Source organism: Typopeltis vanoorti, chromosome 7 (assembly GCF_054136105.1).
Source record: "Typopeltis vanoorti isolate ZY-2024b chromosome 7, IOZ_Tvanoo_1.0, whole genome shotgun sequence".
Taxonomy (NCBI): domain Eukaryota; kingdom Metazoa; phylum Arthropoda; class Arachnida; order Uropygi; family Thelyphonidae; genus Typopeltis; species Typopeltis vanoorti.
This window is the reverse complement of record NC_143555.1, coordinates 52266777-52294596: the sequence shown is the minus strand read 5'-3', so window position 1 is coordinate 52294596 and position 27820 is coordinate 52266777. Positions and strand designations below refer to the sequence as shown.

General features: G+C 37.2%; 1 protein-coding gene across 3 annotated transcripts in view; it reads right to left on the bottom strand.

Moving 5' to 3' along the window:
• hgo (homogentisate 1,2-dioxygenase) overlaps window positions 1-27820 on the bottom strand; it is a 455401-nt gene that overhangs the window by 298550 nt on the left and 129031 nt on the right. For all 3 annotated transcript variants that reach the window (XM_090395872.1, XM_090395871.1, XM_090395870.1), the window contains exon 6: window positions 7362-7453. In XM_090395872.1, coding sequence (XP_090251998.1) covers window positions 7362-7453 — 92 coding nt within the window. The remainder of the gene's footprint in view (window positions 1-7361; window positions 7454-27820) is intronic.

Here is a 27820-nt window from a genome sequence, read left to right as displayed (position 1 = left end):
AAGGAAAAGAAGCAGTAGCCATAGTATTCAACGCTAAATACGAGGCCAATCTTCTTGAATGGCAGGCAATTTCAAACAGATTGATGTAGCAAATATCACAATGAGGAAATGGACAATGAGACTTATATGTGCCTATGGTCCCACAGAAGTTCTGCTAAGGTAAAAGTGGAGGAATGTTTTGAGGCTTTAGAGCAGAGGTGTCAAAATGGCGGCCCACAAAGGAATTTCTTGCAGCCCACCACATCTCAAGGAAATATTAAAAAAAAGATTGTTGCTTTTTATAATAAAACAGAAATACCCTATTTATTTGAATATAACTCACCCTTGAGTATGACTCGCACCCTTGATTTTACTTTAAGAAAAAAGAAATTAAAAAATAGACCAGGTGATGGAATAGATGGTGGAGATAGTATGCATAAACAAATTGATGAAATGAGTGGAAGGAGGGTAATTATTATGGGGATTTCAACTATGGTAACATTGATTGGAAGGAGGAGAGGATACATGTGAGGAAGGAAATGGATTTTATTCATTTATTAAGGGATAACTATCTGAGACAGCATGTAATTGAAAATACTAGGGGTGTGAGAGTGCTTGACCTGGTAATAGCATCTGAGAATTTGACTGTAATGAATATGACCATGTTGCCACCTATTGGTTAGAGTGCTCATAAGGTCTTCACCTGGGAGGTGGCTAAAGGTGTGGAATTTTCGATTAAGACAGGGTATATGTGGAATTATCGTGATGGCAAGTATGACAAGCTTAGGAGATTGCTTGAATCAGTGCCATGGCATGTACAACTGCAAGGGCTGGATGTCGATAGAGCATGGGAAGTGGTCAAGGAGCATTTGCAGGAGGTTATGGCTGACTGCATACCTAGGGTCCAAATAGTAAAACAAGTAGGGGTTAAATGGATGAATAATACCATTAAGCTTGAGCTGCAAAAATAGAAACAACTGTGGAAGAAATTTAAAGAAAGAGGTGACCTGCAGGCACAGAACGGTATAAAGTGCAGGCCAGAAGGGTAACAAGTGTGGTGAAAAAAGCAAAAGCAGATTATGAAAGGAAACTAGCTATGCAAGCTAAAGAGAATCCCAAACAGTTCTTTCAATATACTGCATGCAAGAAAAAAACTGTACACAGCAAAATGATTTTAAGGAATGACGATGGTAAGGAGGTCACTGAATCAGTCGATATAGTGGAGTTACTGAGCGAGCACTTTGCAAAAGTATATCATCCAGGTGGTGACATTGATGTACAGATGTACAGAACCACAGATGTGGTTCTGTACATCTGTGGGATTGGATGGTATACTGGCACGGGTCTTGCGTGAAGCGGCTAAAAAATTATCAGTGCCCTTGACCATGTTGTTTAATCTGAGTCTCAGGTCTGGTTTAGTCCCGAAGGTGTGGAAAGAGGGGAAAATAGTTCCACTGAATAAAGGAGGATGCAAGACTACAATTGCAAATTACCGACCGATCAGCATATCAGGTGTCGTTGTCAAGGTCTTGGAGAAAGTAGTCAAGGGAAAAATACAGGAATGGATTGATGAGAATGAGATTCTGTATGGGGAACAGCATGGCTCTGTGAAGGGTAGATCATGCCTCATTAACTTGCTCAAGTTTTATAACACGGTGACGGCTGAAATGGATAAGAGTAATGTTTACAGTGATACTGCTGGACCTGGCAAAGGCATTTGACAGAATACCACATGGAATTCTAATCCGTAAACTACAACATATGGGAATGGATATAGGGTTCGTGAGATGGATAGCTGGGTGGTTGATGGAGAGATATTAAAGAGTAGTTTATTCAGGAGTAGAGTCCAAACGACAGCGTGTGACTAGTGGTATGCCGTAAGGCTCTGTTCTTGGACCACTGCTGTTTAATTTGTTTATTAAAGATATAGGGAAGGATCTAAGAGGAACAGTTCATTTGTTCGCTGATGATGCAAAGTTGAGTAGGGCAATAGTGAATGTAGAAGATGTCAAAATCTTGCAGGCTGACTTGGATAGATTGGAGTTCAGGGTAAAGGAGAATGGATGTCAATTTAATGTGACAAAATGTAAGGCTATGGATTTTGGGGTGAAAAGATTAGCAGCAGTATACCACATTGGTGGAACTGTACTCCAGGAGATTGATGAGGCCAGGGACTTGGGAGTGTTGGTGGATAGGGAGATGAAGTTTAGGGGGCACATTGCAAAAGTAGCTAAATCAGCTCATCAACTCACTTGGTTGTTGAAAAAATACCTTGACGAGCAGAGACAAGCAAGTTATTGTACCTCTGTACCGAGCCTTGATAAGACCTTATCTCTACTACTGTGCCCAGATTTGTTCTCCTAGGTTCCTTCTTGATGGGGAGAAGGTGGAGAGGATCAAGAGGCGAATGACTAAGATGATAGCAGGTCTATGGAATGAACCATATGAGAACAGGTTGAAGATTTGTGGGTTGCAGAAATTAGTTGATAGGCGGAAAAGGGGAGATATGATTGAGACATTCAAATTGCTAAAGGGTTTCTATTGGATTAATTTCAAGGATATTTTTGAGATCAGGACTGGTGGTGGAAGAACTAGGGGGACACCTATGGAAGCTGGGCAAGAGTGTGGTTAGCAGGGTATTAGAGCTAGGTTCTTTACTTTTAGAGTGGTAAATGAGTGGAATAAGCAGCCAGAGTCTATTGTGGGGTGCTATGACAGTGAGTGAGTTCAAGGCAAGGCAAGGTATGATAGATACTGTGTGAATGTCGTATAGTTGTGTGGACATGATGTTTAGGGCCCCCCCCACCTCGATGAGTCTAAGGACTCCCTGGAGTCGCCCGTAATAATAATAATAAAAGTTTTACTTATATATCGCATGTGAAAATAAAGTTTAACCACTTTCACGTCGGGGCAATAACTCGCTCCTCGCAGTAAACAATATGCCCTCCCTAACTGCCACTATAATAAATTTAGTTTAATCCTTTATCCAAGTGTGTGCAAACAAAGTTTGCTCCTGAAAGTATCTTCAGGACTTGGGTAAAGTGGTACAATACCGGGCAACTCCTTGCAAAGGTGGAGCAAGCTACCAACCCTCCTATCTCACCCGAAAATTGTGGGAACACCTGCTGTGAGTTAATGTAATGAAAAAATTCGTTGTTATCCATGCCTAAACAACTAGAGGGTTCAGTCATACTTGCATCCAATTTACACTAATTTACGCTTTAAAATTTTCAACAAAACTTAACTAAACTTTTGCCTCCCAGTTGTCTGACATGCACCCAAAACCAACTTGTTGTTAATAGCATATAATTAAGATTTTTAATTAGCTAAACTACATCCTGTCGAATGCGCCATTTATGTTGTGTCCCTACCTACGATTATTAAACTTTCCTTTGTTCTTTCAAGTGAACCTCTACTTATCTTATTTCAAAACTTAACTATGTACGAGATATTACACAATTCAAATATTTAAGCTTTTTCTCCCATTAGTGTCTCTAATATTTATATTATACTGCGCCTTTCAGGACATTTAGTTTAAGATATATAATTCGAAAACAAGGAGCAATTACAAAAACATGTCTGAGTGTGAAACTATTATGCAGTCGTGACCCTTTATCTCGTAACTTAGCACGTTAATTTCTCACGTGATTAGGTTCGTATGTTTTTTCAAGTGGTGCATTAGGCAGCAATTTCAGACAACTGTATTATCAATGAACAAAAGTTTATTTAAAATCTTAAACATGGTACAATTCAATGTCTATTATATAAAACACAATTCAATACTAAGAATAAAATTACAAAATTACACATGCAAAATATAAGTATTAGGGCAAAATCCTATATGGGAATTTGCGATCATGCCATCATAACAGACTTTATACATGTAAATATACACATATAATCCTGGAACAAATTAACACTTTACTTAACCTTATACTAGTCAGAATGCTCTACATTGCTATAATACCATGGACATTTATATTTATATTCCGTTTACCTTATCTAACTTACAAAACAAAACAATATAAGTTAAACTATCCTTTTGCTATACCCATACATACATTTGACCTTTAAGACACTCTCATATGAAATACCATGTGCATACATAAATCTCTAGCACATGAATGCTTATCAAATAATACGAACTAGTTTACTCTCATTCTACTCTGACTTGTACAAAAGTCCTATTTTATCTTCAACTGTCCAGTAATTAATGATGATTGCAACTATATGCGATTTCAATTGATACAAGATTTTACAGTACCTTTCTAGGACGAACCATGGTTTTCACGATCTATACCTTTCGTGCTTGAACTAAGGACACACATAGGATCTTCTATTTTGTCACTATGGAACTCATCACGTGGGCACGGATTTCTGTGTGGATTTTCTTTCCCTCGTTACGAGTACTGGATGATGAAATACGTAGACAATTTCTTCCTTCTTAACTATACGGCACTCCTCGTCACTTGCAATAGGAATATGGAATCTAATTCCTGCACACTTTGTTTCCTTGTTGTGTCGGACAGAGATAAAGCCTACGCTGTCACTCAGGAAAAACTGCGTGTTACCTATACGAAAATTTCGTGAAGAAACTCTAAGGAAAAAAAAAAAGCCATGTGTGTGTGTGGGGGGGGTTTCGTAACCCTTTTATCTGCATGACCCCTTATCCAATTTCGTTTCTCCTCTCCCCCTACGGAGTCGATCCTCCTTCTAATCCTACTCACCAATTAAAGTGGTGTTTTTCTGCCCAAAATATGCTAAGGTTCCTTTGCACGTGACTCTCACTTCGGGAACTGACCTTGAGCGATCGTCATTTGTTTTAAGCTAGCCTCTATACTAAATTAATCCCCTTTTTAGAATTTACTCGAATATTTTAATCTCCTTTTTTCAAGTGTTAAACTAGCCTCTCACATACAAATTCTTATCACTAATCTTCTTTGTCTTACTTAACCTATTTTTTTTCATATTATTTTTTTTTTGTAATCAGATTCCCTTTTTTATTATTTAGTTAAATGAACAATTTCTGCTATAATTATTTTACTTGGATGCCAGTATATTTTCTGTCTTTAAATATTTTGTATTAGCAACTTACATAGGACTTTATATTTTTATTTTCTTGTTACACCATGATAACTGAAATTTTTACATTCTAGGTTATCAGGGTGTAACAATGTCATCTATCCCACAGCCTCATTAACATCTAACCCAATCAACACCTCAGATTCTTCCAATTCTCCTAATACTTGCCTCCTTTCTATATATTACACTGCATCATTTACACTAATATGATATACACTGATAAAGTGCTCATTCAATAATTCAACTATATCATTTGTAACTGTTATTCTGCTGCCATAATTATCTACTAGTGTCAATCTACCATAATTCTTCTTACTCTTGCTTGCCATATAGTGGAAAAATTCCCTTTAGTTAACCTTGGCCTGACCAGCCAATCTCCTCTCGCAATGCACCTTTTCTTTCTTTGCCATGCTCGTCACTGTCCTAGCCTGCACTTTATACTCTTCATGGATCCAATCACCACCAACTGTCTTGTACCTCCTCCACAGCATTTTCTTTTCCAACACAACTTACTTGATTTCACTGTTCATCAATTTCACTTCTACTCTATTTACTTGCTTAACTCTTGGTATTCAGTTATATATTGCTTGTGTTAAATACTGCCTTGTGAATTTCCATGCACTGTCAACATCTTTGCCACTCAGCTTATCTACCCAAGTCAGTATGCTGATATAACTGATGTTAACTGACTACAGAGCTTCCTATAATCAACTGCTTTATATTTCCAAATATGTCCCTTTTTGTCAGTAACATTTTCTTGTTCACCACTTCCTGAACAAGTACCTCATGATCACTCTCACCAAACAGCAGCAGTGTCAAGAACTCATTAATACCTACATCTCGTGAAGTTATCACCAAATTCAAAACATTAAAGCCTCTAGTTGCTTCAGTCACATGCTGCTTAACATATTTATCTCTCAGAAACTTAACAACTCACTCTCCTTGTTCCCTTACACTATCTCCTACTTCCATCTTTATTCCTGTAATTAAAGCCTCCCATCAAGATCATCTTTTTTACATGCCCAACCAATTTGCCTAAACATATCACAATCAATATTCTCCGCAATACCTGGCCTATAACAGCATCCTATAAGATACACTCACCCGTTAAATTCAACTTCACACAACACAGATTCAAAATCTTGCATGCACTATCAACTTCCACAACACAGAAAAGTATATATCCTTCAATTTCTATTCCTGACATCACATTCTCCTCATGGAACCAAGTTTCACTTATTCCAATTATCTTTCGGCATACTGACTGAATCAATGCAACAAACTCAGCTCTCTTGTTTCAAATGCTCCTTACATTTGTGTACAAACATAATAAGTTGTGTCTTTGCAGCCATTCTACCAGCACCAAGATTCTTTATTATAGCTAATACCACACCTCTCTCTTTGGTCTGACCACTCCCATCTCCCTGGTCATGTCTCTGATTTCCATTCCTACCTGTCTCATCCTCTCCTTTATGCATTCCATCACCTTGTGCTGCTGCAACCACATCTTCAACCTCATATCCATCTTTCACCTGTTGTACAACCCATTTAGTTGTGCTATCCTACTTCACAAGTAGACTGACATTATGCCAAATAATATGAAGTCGACAGCTTCTGCATACAAGTAACCTACACATAAAGATAAGAAATTGCACATGGTAATCTTCACATGCAAATTTTGTTTACTTATACTTGCTTCACATTCATCTGCCATCTCCTATCTAGGAGGTTGACTACTATGATGTGACTCATTGGTTATAGGGGTGTAATGACATGTGGTAAGGACCCTATCCTTCCACAATGCTGTAAGTATTCATGGCTGTAAACCCATGTGTGTTCACGGGGCCAGTTTACCTGTTCTGCGATATGAAAAACCCGAGTTTCTGGGTGAAAAAGCCCTCTACCTCTGTATGAGACCAGCTAACTCACCTTTAGTCAAAAGAGACCAGATAAAGGCTCCTCACGTCATAAGCAGGAATCAAACCCAGGTCTTTCCAACCAAAGGGCTTCATCTATATCAAATAAGTTACAGAGGCTCTTTAGGTAAAAAATTAAACATGAATATAATTTCTTGTCAGGTATAAAATCAACTAATTTATATAAAGCAAATAAAGACCGATATATATATATATATGGCATGCAATATATACTGAAATTTTTGTAAAAATGCACCTACCCAATGTAGAAGGGACATAATATATGGTGAAGTGCATTCCTACCTGAAACTGCATACATGAAACACAGCTTGGCATAAAAGTATAAATAGGGAACAAAGAAAAAAAAGTATTTATCTGACTCACTTGTCCTCCATAGAAGTATTGCAAGTATATACATATATTACTGCACCATGTCGTGTCTTAGGATCTCCAGCTCCACATATTGTATTCAAACCCTGAAATACAATTAATATTATATAAATCATGATAAATAATAATCATAATAATTCTAAGTGGAAAAATACTGAATATGTGGCATTAACCCACCTGTGAAATAGCAATGCTAATGAATGTCTTGCTTAAGATAGGGAAAATAGTATAGAAATAGGAATATTGAATTTCTTACTTAAGATAAAGAAAATACTTCAAAAATCTCTTCAAAAGGTCTTAAAGAAAAACTTGAATGCCTTACAAACTCACCAATGTCTGAGAAAGGAGGAGTCTGTTGTGCATATTAGGATTTGAGAACAATTCAATGTGAAGTTAACAGCCTCTCTCTCTCTATATATATATACATAAGTAGCCCTGTCATGCAGATTTACACATTCACAATTTTGTTTATTCATATTTTGTTAAAATAAGAATGAAAACAAGAAAGTAATTTTATTAAAAGAACATGTAAGACCACAGTAATAACTTTTAATTAATAAGGTATAGATATTTCATACTAAAACTAATAGTACATCTTCAGTGTTACAAACAGTTATAGGAATGGAATACAAGTAACAAACATTCAGTGGATCACCTATTAAATACATTGTCATGCACTAGGAAATGATAGAAAATAATAATTAATATTTAAGATAATAATTGTTATCTTAAATATTAATTAAAATAAAATAAAATAAAATAAAATAAAAGTCTCCCAGATCTTCGAGAGAGAGAGAAAGACAATCATTTTGATTTAAATTCAGTCGGTGTAAAATAACTTCATAACTTCCTTTAAAAAGGCGTTGTTAAAAATGCGCTGCATCTATGGAGAATAGCTTTATCCCACTGGATATTATGGGTAGTGTTAATACTGTGTTGTGCTAAACCAGACTTCTGAAATTTGTTGTATTCAATATAATACTGATGTTCTTTAATTCTTTTTCCCACAAAATGGCCAGTTTGTCCAAAATAAGAAACATCGCATTCACATGGTATTTGGTAAATGCCAACCAAAGATAGAGATGACAGTTTATCTTTTGTAGAAGGCAATAAGGAGGAAATTTTGTTGATAGGAATATACGTTGGAATCAATTGGTACTTTTTTAAATTCTACCTATAGGTTCTGAGATTTCCTGGAATGCAGGGGATTGTAACTCTGCAGACTGTTGAAGAAACCTTAGGTATTGGAACATAAGAGTCAATTATCTGTTGGATTTGATTAGAGTGTTAATTATTCGATTTCATTAACTTTTTAATGATTGAAAGTTCTTGTTGTAAGATTTCTGGAGAAGAGCAAACTTCATGTGCTCTATTAATTAGAGATTTAAGAATTCCATATTTTTGAGATGTGTGGTGAGCAGACTTTTTATGAATGTATCTGCCAGTAATTGTGGGCTTTCGAAAGACACTTGTAGATAAGGTACCAGAAGAAGTTCGAGTAAGGAGAATGTCCAAAAATGGTAAAAATTGATTCCCACGTATATTCCTATCAACAAAATTTCCTCCTTATTGCCTTCTACAAAAGATAAACTGTCATCTCTATCTTTGGCTGGCATTTACCAAATACCATGTGAAGGCGATGTTTCTTATTTTGGACAAACTGGCCATTTTGTGGAAAAAAGAATTAAAGAACATCAATATTATACTGAATACAACAAACCTCAGAAGTCTGGTCTAGCACAACACAGTATTAACACTACCCATAATATCCAGTGGGATAAAGCTATTCTCCTCCATTGATGCAGTTTCAAATATGAACGCCTTTTTAAAGGAAGTTGTGAAGCTATTTTACACCGACCGAATTTAAATCGAAATGATTGTCTCTCTCTCTCTCTCGAAGATCTGGGAGACTTTTATTTTATGTAATCATTAAAAAAAAACAATTATCTTAAATATTAATTAATTATTATTTTCTATCATTTCCTAGCACACGACAACAATGTATTTTAATAGGTGAGCCACCGAATGTTCATTACATGTATTCCATTCCTATAACTGTTTGTAACACTGAAGATGTACTATTAGTTTTAGTATTAAATATCTGTACCTTATTAATTAAAAGCTATCACTGTGGTCTTACGTGTTCTTTTAATAATTATACTATGCCACAGGTACCTCTAAAAATAAAAAGTAATTTTGCTACATCCTTAATCATTATCCAATTCCTGATATGTTAAAGCTCACATGAATGTTGTTGTATCATGTTTGTTTTTACAAGTTTTATCTGTAGAAAAAAATATGTAAAGAATTATCAATGTTTGTAAAATTACTAAACTTTCTGCATATAATAGCTTCATTACAAAACTTATTCAAGTGTTATTCAAATTGGTGTTGTGATGTCAGCATATCTTGTGGGTTCAGGAGTTCGATCTTCAGGGAGGTGAGGATCTTTTTCTTTCTTGAGATTGTTGCCATGTAAGGTCTACTACCTGTCCACGTCTCGCATGAGGAGATCTGCATGTCATCACTAAGAGCTCGGCAGTAAGGAGAAATATTCGTCGACAAGAAGGAATTTCATCAGCAAAAAAGGCATTTGCATTTAGCTGAGGTTGTACACATTAATTGAGAAAGGAACCCTGAGGATAAAAGGAAATCAGACCAAGACAAATAAATTGGCAGGAAGTATGAAACATGTAGACAACAAGAAGAAAAAGAACATTATCGCTCAGACAAAGAACAAATAAGGACTGTCTTGCAAGAATGAATTCTATGGACATTAGCTTGTCATAAGTACCCAGGAGAATGTACAATAACTGCCAAAAATGCAGGTTATGTGTTTTTGTTCCTTATTCAGTAATGTTTAATAAGTAACCTAATATAAGAATCAGCAGACTGTTATGTATAGTAAACTTAATATTAACTGAGCTCACGCTTGTCATGTTTAAGTGTTTATAAGTAGAACTGTCTTGTAAATTGTACTAGACTACAGATGGGATGTGAAAAAGGATTGTGAGGAATTTAGGAAACTTAAGTTTGAGATAGATTCTCATAGACTTGTCTATGACTGTTTTTTTGTACCAATGTTAAGAGTTAGATTATGCATTGTACAACTTTTTTTGAGCTTCATTAAATTTTGTAAAACAACACAGAAAAGCTGATTTGTCAATGCACCAATCCCAAAAACTATAAAGCTGGAGGTATCTAACCAAATGAGGTAAGGAAATTAATTTTTGTTAGTAAAGTTAAAGCCATGACTAAAATGAGAATATTGGTCACAGGTAAAGTGGAATAACATTTTTATTTTATCTCTGCTTAAGACTCTCATAAACTCATACTCAAGGATTAAACTAGAGTGGTCAATAAACAAATAAATATGTTAAATACAGAGTGTCAATGAGAGTAAAGAAATCAAAGATAAATAACAGATAATATAGTTCTAACAAAAAGGTGCAGATAAGATAAAATAGATATAACATACTCTCATGCGCATACAGAATATTATGATACGATTATGGTACTATATGAGAAGTTTACATTGTTACTAACTTTATTACTAACAAAATTAACCTGTTATCTATCAGGATTAAAATATGGCTAGATCTTATATTTCATTCCTCTAATATACTTCTAACCTAGATCTTAGTCTTCCTCTGGATATTTTTCCTGCAATCCTGTGAACAAAAACCTGTTTTGCCAATGTTTCTACCCATTCTGTTTAACTGATAATACCACTTGAGATTAGCTCTACTAACACGCTTTCCTTTGTGTAAAGAAGTAAAGTGTGTTAGTAGAGCTAATCCAGCACTCAATCCATAAATTAAATTGGATTGGACATTGTCTTGTATACTGCTAGTTTAGTGTTTAGACTAGTCTGCACGATTAGCCTAGTGGCTTTGCGCTTCGCAACCATATGCCTGGGGAAGGAGTGTCCTGGGTTCGATTCCCATCGCTGATGTGAGGAGCTTAAGGATTTTCCTCAGCCATAGCCAAGTTAGCCGGTCTTGGGTGTGGACAGCAGGGCCCCCCCCCAGTTTATCTGGGGTTTTTCATCCTGCAAGCAGGCAAACTGGCCCAGTGAACACACACGGATCTACAGCCATAAATACTTAACCCCCCCCTCGAGGGGGTTCAACTCGCCCCAATAGGGACGGGGGAGAAAAGGGAGAAAACTCCATATCATATGAATAAATAAGTGTTTAGACTGATCTCTTTCTCAATGGCTTCATTATGGTTGGGACCAGGATTTTTTCCTTCAATTCTCCCTCAGTCTTTTGTCTGGACAAATTGTTCCCCCTTTCTCACTCTATCATATATGTCCTCCAGACAGGATCCTTCCTTTGGGCCTCAATAATGAGGGATTTCTCCCAGTTTTGATAGTGAGGTGATCTCCTCGTGATCCTTTCTATCTCCTCTATTTTGTTTATTTGGAGTGCGTTATCAGTTTCATCGAAGGGGGTTTCCACCTCTATGTCAGATTCCAAGGATCTTGAGAGATAGTCTGCTACCACATTCTTCCTACCAGGAACATATTTAATGTCAATGTTATATTCTTGCAGCACCAAGGTCCACCTAATTTTGCGTTGATTTTTATCCTTCATGGAGGATAAGAAGGAAAGTGGTTGGTGGTCAGATCTGAGAATGATGTGTTGTCCCAACAATAAATATCTAAACTTCCTTAGGGGGAACACGAAAGCTAGTGCTTCTTTTTCTATGACAAAATAATTTACCTCAGAAGAAGAAAGCTTTCTGCTAATAAAGGCTATGGGCCTAAAGTCATCCCCTCCTTTTGCTTTAAGACAGAGACTATGCAGTTATGAGAGGCATCGTGGAGAGGAAGAACGTCTCTCCGATTTTTGGATAGGTTAGAACAGGAGAATTAGTTAAGGCGAGGTTAAAGGAATCATATGCATTCTGCTCTACATTTCCCCATATAAACTTAACGCCTTTCTTTGTTAACCTTACCAAGGGTTCTATTAATTCCGAGTAGTTTGGTATGAACTTTCGGTAAAAGTTTACCATACCAATGTATTGGCAAACTTGTCTGAGAGTTCTCAGAATCCTTGCAGTGAGTATAGTGCTTATGTTGACCTGAGTAGGGACTATACCAGCCTTACTAACCCTGTGACCTAATTACTCCACTTCTCTCCGAATGAACTGACACTTGGAGCATTTTAGGAACAGTTTAGTCCCATCTAGTCTGGAAAGGAAGCTTAACAGAATTCGCTTAATTCCCTTATGAGGCTCTAGGTCCTTGGAGTACACCAGCAGATCATCTTGGAAAAACAGATAACTCCTTCCCTCAGCATATCTGATAATACTGAATTCATTAATGATTGAAAGGACATGACAGAGTTTCTAGCTCCCTGAAGAAGTCTATATAGCTGTTTTTTTTGCCATCTGGTTGATCTGATTTTCCCTTTCGGTTGTTTCCGACGGTAGGTGACTTTTTGTAGGCATTGCCCACAAAGTATTCCTGGTGAGATTTTTACAGGGTAGTTCACCATTGCTTTCCTCAATCCCCCGATTTTATCCAGGCTCGGGATCAGCACATAGCTGGGATGTATTCATGACTATAATCCATGTATGTTTATGAGGGGCCGATTTGCCTGTTCTGGGGGACGAAAAACCCGAGTTTCCAGGTGAAAAAAAAACCCTATCTCCATATAAGAGATGGGTAACTCACCTTTGGTCGAAAGAGACCAGATAAAGAGAAAGAGTTCGATTCCTGTCAATTCCTCACGTCATTGACAGGAATCGAACCCAGGTCTTTTCGACCAAAGGGCTTCGTCTATACTGATTGAGCTATGGAAGCTCATGCCATCTGGTTGTGAAGGCATAATACTTTCTATCTTCCTTTCTTAAAGGAATCTGATAATAACCAGAATTCAGATCTAATTTCGAAAAGTACTCTGCACCTTCTAAGCCTATTAGCAACTCTTCGATCTTGTGCAGAGGGAAGTCAATGGGTTTAGTCACTTTGTTTACCTCCCTCAGATCCAAAATGAATCTTAGGCACCCATTGGGTTTCTCTACTAGTAGGAACGGGCTATTCCATTGTGAATTTGATTTCTCAATGATCCCTGCCCTCTCATATTCTTGCAATAACTTCTGAAGTTTCATCATATGTTTCACTGGTGTTTGATATTGCTTCACATGGACTGGCGTCTGGGTGGTGATTTGTACTGAATGCTCAACCATATCAGTACAAGACAATGATATAATATCCTCAGTGAAGACATCTGAGAATAACTGAAAGGCTGAATCAAAGAATTCATTGATCAGTTTCCTTTCACTTTCCGAGTCTGCCTAATGACCTATTAAATAGCGCGATAGTTTATTGCACTATTTAATAGGTCATTCTTCCAGCAATCCTCTCTCTCATTTTTACATATCGCTTCAATTTCTAGAGCCTCATCCAATTCATTCTCAGATCATGATTCCTGTGCTTGTAACTTATTCCTAAGCACATGACTCGGGTTATGTTCTATCCCACAAAGGGAAATGGTACCATCAACAAAGTTACAGATTTGTATCGCTCTAGGAAGTCAAGACCAAGGATTACTTGAACATCTGTACTTGAGATTTCAGGGAGAGCAATTAATTCATGAGAAACACTCAAGCAAAAGCAAGGAAGTGTGAGCACTATGTTTACTTTCGTCGTGGTAGAAATTTCTGCTTTTAAGATCCCCCTTTAATCTGATTGGATAATCCAATCTAATAATATCATTAGGAATTAGACTCTTTATCTTACAAAACAGCGACTAACAAATGACGGAGATATATGCTCCTGTGTCCAGTAGACCCTCACAGGGTATATCCTCAATCAGGCCCTGTATAACTGTTAAAAGATTTTGACTCTTTTGTGTCATTGTTGCAACATTTGACAGATCATGTGACTCACAACTTACTTTATTCTTATGAGTTCTTGATGGCTCAGAGTCTGCTATCCTTCTGGTTATATATCCTTTTTCATCAGGACAATTTCTAAACAGATATCCCTTCTTTCTTTTTATTATCCTAATGTCTCTCGTTTTTCTAACTGATTTATTTAGTGTGCGACCAGACTTCTTGTTTACTCAGAGTTCCCCTAACATCTTGGATATTCTTTCTAGCCTCTCTAATTGGCCTTTGATGTGTTCCTACTTCCTGCCTAATAAGTTTTAGCAAATCTGTTGACCCAGGTGTTGACCGAGTTTTATACACACCTCTTACTTACATCTTCATTTCTAGTGAACTTACCCTTTTGCCCTTTACCCTTTTACCGGCAAAGGTTGGTCGATTGGTAGAGCCTCTGCTACTAATGGCTCAGTTAAGTAAGTTTGAGCGCGGTTAGTAGTTGGAAGGGAACCAATCATTCGATGCTGTTGGCACACTCTCCCTCGATGAGTCTTTGGACTCCCTGGAGGTGTCAAATAATAATAATATAATAATATAATATTTTGTATTTCAATTTTTGCTCTATTCTTGATGTTACCTGTGGCGACACTAAGTCATTCCAAGGAGTGCACCTGCTTAGGAGAAGAGGAAAGATGGATGTCTCCAAATCTTTCCTCCCTTTCCCTGACTAATCAGTAACACTCATCTAAGTTTTTTATCTTTTTCTTATACGTTATCTCCTTTAATTCATTTCTTAAACCTAGTCTAAATTGATGAAATAATGACCAATCTAAGTGCAATTTTTTGTCTCTTGATACAACTAAGCCATTAGCTAAGTTCAGCAGTCTATTATAATATTCCGACACACTTTCTTGAACACATTTGTGTAGTTTCCATAAGTTTGGACTCAAATCTCTTACTTTGGAATATTTTGCTAACAATGCAGCCTTGAATTTTGCATATTGCAGTGTGTCTCTCAAGGTACGCGAACAATTCAGGAAGTTCTTGGCTTTTCGTACCAATTTTCTCATAAGAAGGATTAGTAGATGAAAATCTGACCATTTCCCTATATTAAATCATGCATACATTATGCATTAAAACTGAATTTTTCATTTATACTTTACATCAACTTAACATTATATTTTATGTTATGTTCTGATTTATAACCCCTGTAAAACCAAGCTCGATAAGTTATGATAGGAATATGATAAGTTATGATAGGAATCTGGAGAGGGTTCTGGTACAAAATCTCGCACGATAAGTGCGAGATTTTGTACCAGAACCCTCTCCAGATTCCAAAGTTCCATCTACCACATCCCAGGCCATTCCATTCCCTCCTTGTCATCATACATTCACCTACTCTTCAAGCATTGACCTTTCTCGTTTTTTGCTCATTTCTCATTGTGCTCCTACTGACTCCGACTAAAACTGTTCGTAAGTCTGTCTTTCATGCCTCTTCTCTCATTCTCCACACTCATGCTACTCACTTCTCCATTTTTAAGCACTTCTTTAATCCCTCCTTCCACATGGTTCTTCTCTTCCACTTTGCTTTTTACTTGCTCAGATCCATTCTCTGAGCTCATTCCATTCACTCTGCCTTCTACATCAGCCTCTCCTAAACCATTAAAAACTCATGCTAAACAACTTAACATCCATTCTTACCAGTGGCGGCTTGTACACAAGTATTGTGAGACTGAAGCAGCCCCCAAAGAAAAAACGAAAAAATTAAATTTTGTTTGTGTTTATAAATAATAACAATGTTTACAACATTATATAAATGCAATGCAACATGTAAAAGGTTACAGCTTATGTTTTGATGTTGACTGAATAGTTGATAATTGGAATTGTTCGATTAACGCTTTAGATTATGAAACAAATGCACTGCGATATAAAGCAGTGTCGAAATTATCATGTTCGGTCAGTTGCAGCTAGACTTGCCGATATTTGTTTGCACTTGTCACTGCATGTAACAAGTGAATCCAACACTGCTCAATGAGCAGTGTTGCTACACTGCTCATTGAGCAGTGCAAAGTTTAGCTATGCTAAACTTTTATTATTGGTGTGTATTCGTGGTGAGGATGAAATATTTTTGGTAAATCTTCCTTTATTCTGTTAAAATAACATATAATTATTTATTTATTACAGATACAAGGCTGAATTATGACAATTTTTATTTTGTATTCTTATTCTGTATATGCAGCACTCCCACTTAAAATTTTCACCAGCTACCACTGATTCTTACATTTTCCTTGTTTCCAAGTCATTCATTTCTACTATCATCAACAGCTCTTTTGCTCACTTACTCCTCATAGCCAAGACCTCAATCACTGTACTCATTTTACCTCCAAAAAAACAAACCTTGTGCTCCTCTCATTTACTACACTTCTGATAACTGAATCACATACAACACAATTCGTCAGTCATTCTATACCTGTTTTATATAGCCACCATTCATTTCGGTCTTCTTCTTCACTCTTCTATACATACCCACAATTTTTTCATTTTACTAAGCATATACTTCATTTCTTGCCTCATCTTTACCAGCTCTGCTTTATAATCTGTTGAAATGCTGTTTCATTTTTTTCACTAACATTCACTCTTGCTATCTTATGATCAGTTGCACATAATTTTTTTCCATTAGCCCATCTCATTATATTAACATTAATTGCATCTTGTTTTTCACTATCATTCCAACATGCTTTTTTGTCAGTTCGCTCTTTTCTTCACCATCAGTTTTTCATGCTTTCTTAACAGTTGCACACTCTTTCTCAACATTATCTAACTTACTATGCCATGTATCTTACTCTAATTCAATCAAGTCTCATGGTTCATCAATCAGAATGTCGCTACTTCTTGCATATGCACACTCACTCATCTCTCTTAGTCAATCACTCAATATAAGCATCCCTAACATTTCCCCATGCATACTCACACCACTGTTCTCAAAAAATCCACACTGTTTACTTTGTCTTTCATGGTGACCTATGCAGTGATCTCTTTCTCTCTCCCTGCCATTTTATCTCATAGCTGTAAACAAGAAACAGAATTTCAAACAATACTGTCTAAAAAAAAGAATTAATACAGAAGATAATATAGGGATTGAACAGAATGGCTTAAATGTTTTAATCTGGCAAAGTGTAAGGATTATACTTTAGGAAAGAAGAGATCACAAGCTGCATATACAGGGTGATCATAAAATCACACAACTGAAAGTTTGAATTTGTACCAATTGTTTCCAAATTGTTATAATCATTTCTTATGCCACTAGAATCCCCAGGGACTCATCACATTCACCTGGAAAACCCTATCACCCTGGGAGTGATAGGGTTTGCCAGATGAGTGTCGATACGCTGGCAGTAAAACAAAAGACGATTAAAATCTAATACCAAGGGCAGCTATATAAAACTCATGCGGGGCTCGGACGTCGTCCGGTTAAACAAAGTCTGCATCCCCAACTGAGAAATCGGGGCTGGGTCGAAAAATATGCTACCGAAGAAGAAAATAAAATCAAGTTAACAAAGGAATTGATATCAGTAGGTATATGGGATGTCAAACCCTGTGGACAGCTGGAAATTGAAACTTCTTTGGGAGGAATGAAAAAGATATAGATGTGACATCCTTGGATTATCAGAAATGTGATGGATGTTATCAGATGATATGGATGGATTTAAGATCATATGGCAGGGCATAAGAAAAAAACATGAGGCAGGTGTAGGATTCTTATTAACTAATAAAGCACGAGATGCCTTACTAGGATATATAGATATGTAAACAAAAGGATCACAACAGCAAGATTCAGTGCTTAGTCATTCAACATAATTGTTATTCAAGTATATGCATCTACAAGTGATAATTCAGAAGAGCAAGTAGATTAATTTTATGAAACTCTCCAATCCAAAATTGATCTAACTCCAGAAAAAGACATCCTTATTGTTACTGGTGACTGGAATGTAGAAATAAGAAGTGATAATACAGGATGGGAGCACGTCATAGGAAGATTTGGACATGGAAACAGAAATGAGCATGGAGAGAGGTTACTAGACATTGCTATGGATAATGAATTAATAATCTGTAACACCAGATTTCAACAGAAAGATTGCTGTAAAGGGATGCTGCTCTCCAGATGGGAAAACTAGGAATATGATAGATATGATCTTATGCAGTAAAAGATGGACCACATCAGTGCAATGATACAGAACCTTTCAAGGAGCAGATGTCGACTCCAATCGCAGTTTGATGATCGCTAATTTAAACCTGAAACTCAAAATGATGCATAAGTTGGAAAACTTTCTGATGACAATATCAGAAATCTGTATAGAGTAACACTTGACAAAAAATCAAAAGACCTGGAAGAAACTGAGTACATAAACAAAAAAGATGAAAAAACTAACTGAAATAATACTGGAAACAGTAAATGCAACAATTCCTAAAAAAAAAAAAAATAAATAAATAAATAAATAAATAAATAATGGATTACTCAAGACACCCTAAAATTGGTACAAGAAAAAAGGAAATAACCTTAATTTTCTTTTTTCAAGTACTGAAACTTGACAAGTCTGAGGCAACAGAAAGAGCATACAAAAAGAAGTGTAATGAGATGCAAAGAGCAGCAAGGATAGACAAGAACAAGTGGTTGGAAAACCAATGTAAGAACACTGAGAAATATTATGGCAAAGATAAGATGAGAGAAGTATATAAGTTGATCAGAAATATCAGCAGAAATGGCAAACCAGACTTACGGCTGTCAAGGACGAAAGAGGCACAAAAGAGGACCTTAATGAACATTGAAGAAATTTTACAGAAATGGACATAAACTGATCAACACACTATACTCATTGGTTACCTGTGTTATAGGAAATATCACTGTCAATCACAGATTTTGAGAACAATATCTCGGAAGGTAAAGTAAGAAAGGCAATAATAAAATTAAAAAGTAACAGAAGTCCTGGAAATTATGACATAATGGGAGAAATGATAAAAAATGGTGGCGACACCCTTGTACAGGTAATACACAAAATCTGCATCAGTATGGAAGACCGGATATGCCCCAGAAGAATGGAAAAAGTCAATGCTGATAGTCTTACATAAAAAACAAAATGCTTTGAATGTGATAATTACAGAACCATTGTGCTGATAAGCCACCTGTGTAAGGTTTTGATGATTATACTAACTGAAAGACTAAAAACCAGATTGAAAAACATCTGGTAGATGAACAAGCAGGGTTCCGAAAAGATAGGAGTACCATACAACAGATATTAGCCCTTTGACTCATCGCAGAAAAGGCAAGAAGAAAGAATAAAAAAGTATTCTATTAATAAAAAAGGACTTTCAAAGAGCCTTTGATAGCACTGAACATAATATCATCTGGACTATACTGGAATCATATGGTATTGATGCCAGGCTAATTTGCCTATTAAAAGAAATCAACATGAATGTACAGGCAAACTGTCGAGATAGGAGGCAAATGTGGAGCCTGGTTCACCATTAATAGAGGCACAAGACAGGGAGATCCAATATCACCAAGTATCTTCATTTCATACCTGGAGAGACTGATGGACAGAATCAGAAATAAGGACACAGGAATCTCAACAAGACCACTTGTCCTTTGCAGATGATGCTGTTTTACTTGAAGACAAAATTAAATTTGAGTAAATGATACATAACCTAAACTGAGAAGGTAAAAGATACGAATTGAGTATGAATATAAAAAGACAAAAACAATGGTTTTTGGTGAAAGAGAGATTTGAAAAAAAGATTATTGCAGAGGGAAAGGAACTTGAGAATGTGGAACAGTTTACCTTTCTTGGAAGTTTTATAACACATGATCTAAACTCTAAAAAAGAAATTAAAATTAGGACTGGAAAGGCTTTAATGACATAAAAATCCATGGACAAAATTTGGTAAAGTAGAAATATCATCTTAAAAACCAAACTAAGCATTCTTGAAACATGCATCTTTAACAGTATGTTATATTGTTGCAAAATTTGGATAATGGAGAATTGGAACTGGAATTCAGTAATTGGAGTGAAGAATACTGGCTTTTGAAAGTAAGTGTTATCATACAATTCTACGAATTGGATGGACTCAGAAGATAAGAAATGAAGAAGTGTACAGAAGGATACAATTAAAAGAGACTCTGTTTCAAAATGTCGTACAAAGTAAATTAAAATTCTTTGGACATATTTGTAGAATGTCAAGTGACAGAAGGCCTAATGAGCAGAACAAATATTAGAGGTTATCCTCATTGTGAGTGGGCTGATGATATTAAAGACTGGTATGGGGAAACTCTTCAAGGTTTAAGTCAGGTTGCAATGAATAGACGTCACTGGGACAATACAGTCAACATGGCATCAGATACCTATGGGCGGTACCCATGGTTCGCCATGATGATGCTACTAGATGTCACCATCATATTATTATGATTCGTAGTAGAGGTTCAGTGTAGTGGTTGAGACAGTTGTATCAGTTGAGACAGTTGTAGGTGTCCTCCAGCGATGAGTCTTTGGACTCCTTCGAGGTGTCAGGAATAATAATAATAATAATAATAATAATAATATTACAAATTATTGGAGATGCCAAGTTTACTGTGACATGTACAGGTTGTTCTCAGTGCAGCTTTGTTCATTGTGAAAGTGAAATATCTTTTTCCAGCTGCAATGAGTTTTCATTTTGGAAAGTTATTTCGCTAATCGTTCTTATGCACGTGTTGCCGAGGAATTTTGCAGGAAAAATATCTGAGTACAGCAGTCCCTCAGAAGTTGACAATAATGAGATTAGTGCAGCAATTTCAGAAAACTGGATCTGTTGCAGATAGAATCACTCTGGAAGACCCTCCATTTTGACTGACAATAAAATGGATGAGGTAAAGATGGCATTACAGTGATTCCCAACACTCAAGAAACTTGCCATGCAATCAATGTCATACAGTAGTGCTCAGAAAGCTGTGAGATCGTAACACCTTCATCCATATCATGTGCACTCAGTCCATGAACTGAAGGACCCAGATAAAGGCAAATGAATAATCTTCTGCATATAGTTACACTCGTTCATTGAAGAATGTGGTATAGATATGTTTGATACAGTTTTCTTCAGCAATGAGGCTTGGTTTCACCTCAATGAGTATGTGAGCAGTCAAAATAATAGGATTTGTCATGTGAAAATCCACACGCTTTTCATAAAAAAGTTTTGCATTCTCAAAAAATTGGAGTTTTGTGTTTGATATCACATCATCATATAGTGGAATCCATTTTCTTTGAAATGACGGTGAATAGTTCTGTCTACCAAGACATCATCACACAGTTCGTGGCACTCCTTGATGTTAGCAAATGCCATTGTTGGTTCCAACAAGACAGTGCCACATGCCACACGTCGAATAGTACTGTACATTTTTTGCAAGAATTTTTCAGTGAATGTCTCATCTTGAAAGAATTGTGGACTCCAAGATCACCAGATTTAACACCACCAGATTTTTTTTTCTTTTGGGGGTATTTTAAAGGTGTTGTTTATCAGAATAATCCTCACACACTGGATGAACTAAAAATAAACATTTCAACAGTGACTGAAAACATCAACGTGCAGGTGCTTCACAAGGTGGCATCAAAACTGATAAAAAGAGCACGAGTTTGTATTGACAAAGGTGGTGACCACTTTCAACATATGTTATAATGACATTCCTATCGATGAAACTTGTCAACAAAAAGGCAACGAATAAACAGATAATTGCTGCTAGTTTAATGTAGCAAAGTGTAATGTCATACACTTTGGAAAGAAGAAATCAAAAGCTGCATACTGTAATGATGAAACTAGACAACAGAAAATTAATAAGGCAGGGATATGGAAGTTATTACGGACAGAGTTGAAGTTTAGAGAACAAATTACAAAGGTCATGAAAATAGATCATCAGATCATTATTATCATTCTTATGAATGCTTCTCCAAGGAGTTGAAGGACTCATATAGAGGACCTATGTAGACACTCATACTTTAAAATATCTATCATATCAATCCTTGAACACATTCACTAAAGACACACAACATCCAATGGTAACCAATCCACACACTCCCCACAAACAATAAGAACCTGGACCTCACATGCTTTTTAACAGCACACCAAGAGGGGCCTGGAATAATCTTAAGTTCCATCTTTTATAAGCTGTTAAATCTCACTTGTGTCTGTATTATAAGATTCCCCTACTAATTTGTATAATTCTATCATCTATTCCTCTCTTCCAACTTTCTTCTTATCCCACTGAGTTTGTATAACAACACTCAATGTGATATTCTGTCTAATGCCTTACATCCAGCCATTTGCTCAATCATATGCACAATTCCAAAGACCAGTTAAAGATCTTGGTTACTCACAGATGAATCTTTTCAACTGTCTCCCTATCTCCTTGGGACCCATATCTGTACACAGTAATCCATATGTGGTCTTCCAAAAACCTTGCAAAGTGGGAGAATAACTTATTTATTCCTACAATTTACTGTCTTTAACAGCACTATGAGCTGATGCTTAACCATCTTAGAGATGTGACTGAAACTTAACTCACTGTTTAAAATAACCCACAAGTCTCTAGCATGTTTTTTTATGTTGGGTCCATAAACAAGAGATTGGTTGGTCAGCCTGTAGTACATTAGTACCATGTATGAGAAGAGAATTGGGAAAGGAGAGACTTGTTCACATTGAAGACCTGTGCATTGTATTTCTTGGGAAATACATGGAAGGAGAGGATGTAGAATCCTAAAAGATTAAGATTCCTCTTTTGCTCATGAGCAAAATAAGAATCCCAATCTTTTGGATGCTGAGCAGGTAATGGTTGCCAGCCTGGTTGGCTGAGTGATTAGCATACCTGCTCTCCAACCAACAGGCTGTAGGTTCGAATCCCATTTGTGGGCATGGATGTTTGTGATTGTCTTTATAAGGTAGGAGATGGATTTCTTTGTCCAGTGTGAGGCCACTTACTGGAAACCTGAAGTGGCTTGAAAAAAGTTCCATGTTTGGTCTCTGGAGCAAGATTTCTGGGCTATGTAAAAAAATAAACAGAAAATACAAAAATAAAAATAAAATTGATAAAAAAAATAGAAAAAAAAATCCTTAGCACACCCACAGTACAAAATGTGCTATAGGTTTGAGTATAACTCTTTGTGGGTGGGAACAATATATAAAAAAATACTCCTATGTTAAGAGAGTCTTGATGTCAAGGTAATCCCAAAGAGAGAGAGAGAGAGAGAGAGAGAGAGAGTTTTCATCTTGCCTAGAGATTTAGATTTATCAAAGGTAAGGCTAGAAAATATGGTTATGTTTTTGTGGGAAATAAGGCAGAAACTGTGTTTTGCAGGCATCGAAATTGACAAGGCTATATGAGCCACATCGAAGAATAATTTGAAGATCAGAATTTAAGCTTGCAGAGGTTGTTGCTCTGTTAGTTGTGGTAGTTTGTTTGGTGTAAGTTTTGTCAAGTGAAAAGTAGGAATGCAATGTACTGTCATTGAAGCTGTGTACTTTATTGGTGGGACCAAAGACAGCAAAAGCATCCACCATCACAGGCAATGTATGTCAAGTGAGAAAATTGATAACCCAGTTGCAGAGGTCACAAGACAGACCAAATGATGGAAGCTAATTAATAGTCCCTTTGTACTAGACCCAATCAAAAGCCTTAGAGATATCTAGTACAACCACCAAACTTTTCCATGCTACTCATCCAGAGCTGGGTGACATAAGTAAGCAGATCCCCCTGTTGAACAGCAATGGTGTAATACATACTCGCAGTCATTTATTAGTCAAGTACTTTCAAAGTAGCATAGGAGTTTGGGTGTTGATAGTTCTCTCCATTACTTTGGGGAAGACTGAAGTGAGAGATATTGGATGGCAGTATGATGGTAAGGATTTGTCACCATTCTTGGGAACAGGTTGGACGTGGGCTAATTTTCAGGGTGCAGGATAGATGTCAGTAGAGTAAGAAAGCATAAATATACATCTGTGTTTATGTTTTCCTTAAGACGTGCACTACACATCTGTGTTTATGTTTTCCTGAAGACGTGCACTACACATCTGTGTTTATGTTTTCCTGAAGACGTGCACTCCACATCTGTGTTTATGTTTTCCTGAAGACGTGCACTACACATCTTCAGAACAAGTGGAGGAATACTATCAGAGCTAGGGTATTTTTTTTTTTGTATCCAATTTGAATTGGATTTTTCGGATCACTTCCTGGTGAAATGTTAAAGGAGGCATTAAGCGTTGGGTGTCTGGAATGGTTGGGGGGACACTTACTGAAATCACCTACACAGGTATTTGAGGAAAAATATGATGCCAGGAGATTGGCTTCCTCTGTGGGGAATGTTGCAATAGACACCCACCTTGGTGTATAGCAGTGGAAGCAATGTTGGGCAAAAGTTCTGGACAACTGCTTTGAGTAGAGACCAAAATATGCAGCAACCATATGGGCATGATGCAAGTTTCCTGCTTTTGGCTCTTTTGACATCGGTTTTTGACACTGATGATTTTCTTTCATCTGTTCCAGGCTTGGTGTAGGCAGTGAGAGGAGGAATTTTTGATAACAGCCAATTGCAGTTTACTTGGTTCTTCATTTGCACAGCCTTCACGTAACTTTTAGAGAATCAAAGCTTACTTAGGGGATGGGAATTTAGTGTGGATCAGGGAATATTCCATTCCAGATAGGATTACTTCAGTGATGCATTCCAGAGAATATGTTTGGGTTGGAAGACTAAAAGCAATAATCCAACTGTGGGAATGAGGCATAGAAAGTTCAGAGTCATCAAACTTGGCATTCTTATAATACCACTCTTGGTTGAGAACAGCTATGTAGGTGTTGCTTGATGGGAGAAGAGATAAATATGAATTTGCAGTCTGAATTACCTATACGAGATACAACCGTCACAGTATATTTGGAAGGATTGCTAGTGAGGAAGAGGTCCAAGATATTTGGAAAGTTGGAAAATCATTAGCGTTATCTTGTACTCTGGTGGACATGTGAACAATTTGAATAAGGTCATTTGTAATGGCAAATGTATCAGAATCTTTATCTGCTTTTGGTCTGTGCAGTTGGAGAAGAAAAGCTGGTTGTACTGTGTATATTAAAATCACTGAGGAATATAACCTCACTGCTGGGAAAAGTGGGACTGAAGGATATCAACTTTCAATTAGAGGAAGTCAAAGTGTTCAGAGTGGTTGGTGGCATTGGGGGGAGATTTCCAGACAGAATGGAAGAGATATAAGGAGACAGGTGAAGAGAAGATGCATCAAAAATATAAGACACAGGCCAGGAGAGTGACTAGTATGGTAAGGAAGGCAAAACCGGAATATGAGAAAAGATTGGCCCTTAGATCCAAGGAAAATCCAAGGGAATTTTTTAGCTATTTGACGAGTAGGAGGAGAAATGACTGTGGAAAAATTACATTGTGGGATAAAAATGGGAATAGAGTGACTGATGCAGAGGACATAGTGGAATTGTTCAATTTTCTTTATTGGAGTATTTCATCCTAGAGATGTCAGTTTTAATGCTAGAGGGATAGGGCTGGTTCGAGGTTTAGAGGTACAGGAGGAGAGTGTGTTTCAGATACGGAGTACTCTGGATGTCAGTAAAGCTGTGGGACTACATGGTATTTCATCACGAGTTTTGAGAGAATGGGCTAGGGAACTAACAGTGCCTTTGACCTGGCTTTTCAATGAAAGTCTGGCTGCTGGAAAGGTGCCCATGAAATGGAAGGAAGGTAAGATAGTGCCATTGCATAAGGGTGGTAGCAGACTGGAAGTGTCTGATTATAGGCCAGTTTGTGTGTCATCAGTAGTTAGTAAGATCTTGAAGAAAGTAGTGAGTGCCCGTATACAGCATTGGGCAGATGACAGTAATGTTATCTGTGAGAGTCAATATGGATTTTTGAAAGGGCGCTCTTGTTTTAGCAATATGCTAGTCTTTTACGATAATGTTACAAGAGCATTAGATGAGGGAAAGGCATATACTGCCATTTTCCTAGACTAAGCAAAGGCATTTGACAGGGTGCCACATGATTAGCTGATATTCAAGTTGCAGCACATAGGTCTGGATGTCAGATTGATCAACTGGATTCAGGATTAGCTGTCCGATAGGTATCAGAGAGTTGTGTAGGTGGAGCAATATCAAAGAGGCAGAAGGTTACAAGTGGGGTTTCACAGGGCTCAGTACTGGGACCTATGTTTAACATTTATATCAATGATATTGTCCATGGATTGCAAGGGGATATTCAGTTGTTTGCAGGTGATGCAAACCTGGGGAGGGTTATTAGTAATAGAGCAGATGTGCTAGCCCTGCAAGAGGGTTTGAATAAGCTAGAAAGATGGGCAAATGAATGGGGATGTCAGTTTAATGCAGCAAAATGTAAGGTCTTGAGGTTTGGGACACATTGATGGGACGCTGCATACTCTATGGGAGGAGTTAAACTGGAGGAAGTAGGGGAGACAAGAGATCTTGGGTTGATGATTGATAGAAACCTGAAATTTAAGGGACATATTGCAAAGGTAGTGAAGGTAACACAGAGGATTGCTGCAATAATGAGAAGGACACTGACCTGCAGAGATAAAAGGGTTATCATTCTGTTGTATAAGACTCTGATCAGACCACACTTAGACTATTGTTCTCAGATTTGGTCCCCAGGATTTGAAGGGGATAAATTAACTGTGGAAAGGGTACAAAGGCAGATAACAAAGATAGTTTCAGGACCGTACAATGTTAGTTATGAGGATCGTCTGAGGAAATGTGGACTGCAGAGGTTGGTGGATAGAAGGAGAGTTGATATGATTGAGATTTTAAACTGTTGAAAGGTGGTTACAGGGTTGACACTGGGGAGTTCTTTTGCTTGGTTGAACAGCGGGAAGGAGTGATGACAAGAGGCCATCCCTGGAAGTTACGAAAGGAAACCGTGAGCAAGAGGGTGAGGACTGGTTTCTTTTCATGGAGGGTGGTTGAACCATGGAATGCATTGCCTGATGGGGTGGTGAGAGTGAGAACGGTCAATGCGTTTAAGGAGTGGGATGATAGACTTTGTGTTTCCTAGGAGGGACCTCCCTCAATGAGTCTTGATAGACTGGTGTTTCTAGAAAGGACCTCCCATGATGAGTCTTTTGACTCCATGGAGACCTGAATAATAATAATAATAATAAATTTGAATGAGTGCAGCAGAGAGATTTTTCAAAATAGATTGTTACTGGGAGATTCTAAGTTCAATTCTCTCTGGCATGGTATGTCACAGCATATGCACAAGCGATGTCGTTGAGCAAAAAGGAGTCAAAGAGTGTGCATTTGGTGAAGTTCAGATGAGTAGTGCTTGGAGAGTCTGAAATTTGGGTTTCTGTTAGAAAAAACAGGTGAGGGTTTACAGACTGTAAGTAGAAATGGACGCTGCTAAGGTTGGAGCTGAGATCACACATATTTGTGAAGTGGATCTGGAAGTCTCTGTGGGATTTGTTGTTGACTGAGTGGATCAGACATATTCCCTATGCAGTACTTGTACTTTGGTTTTTCAAGTTGGCTATTAACACCACTTGATGTCCGCACTAGAATTCCACTTTTCTAGTCGATG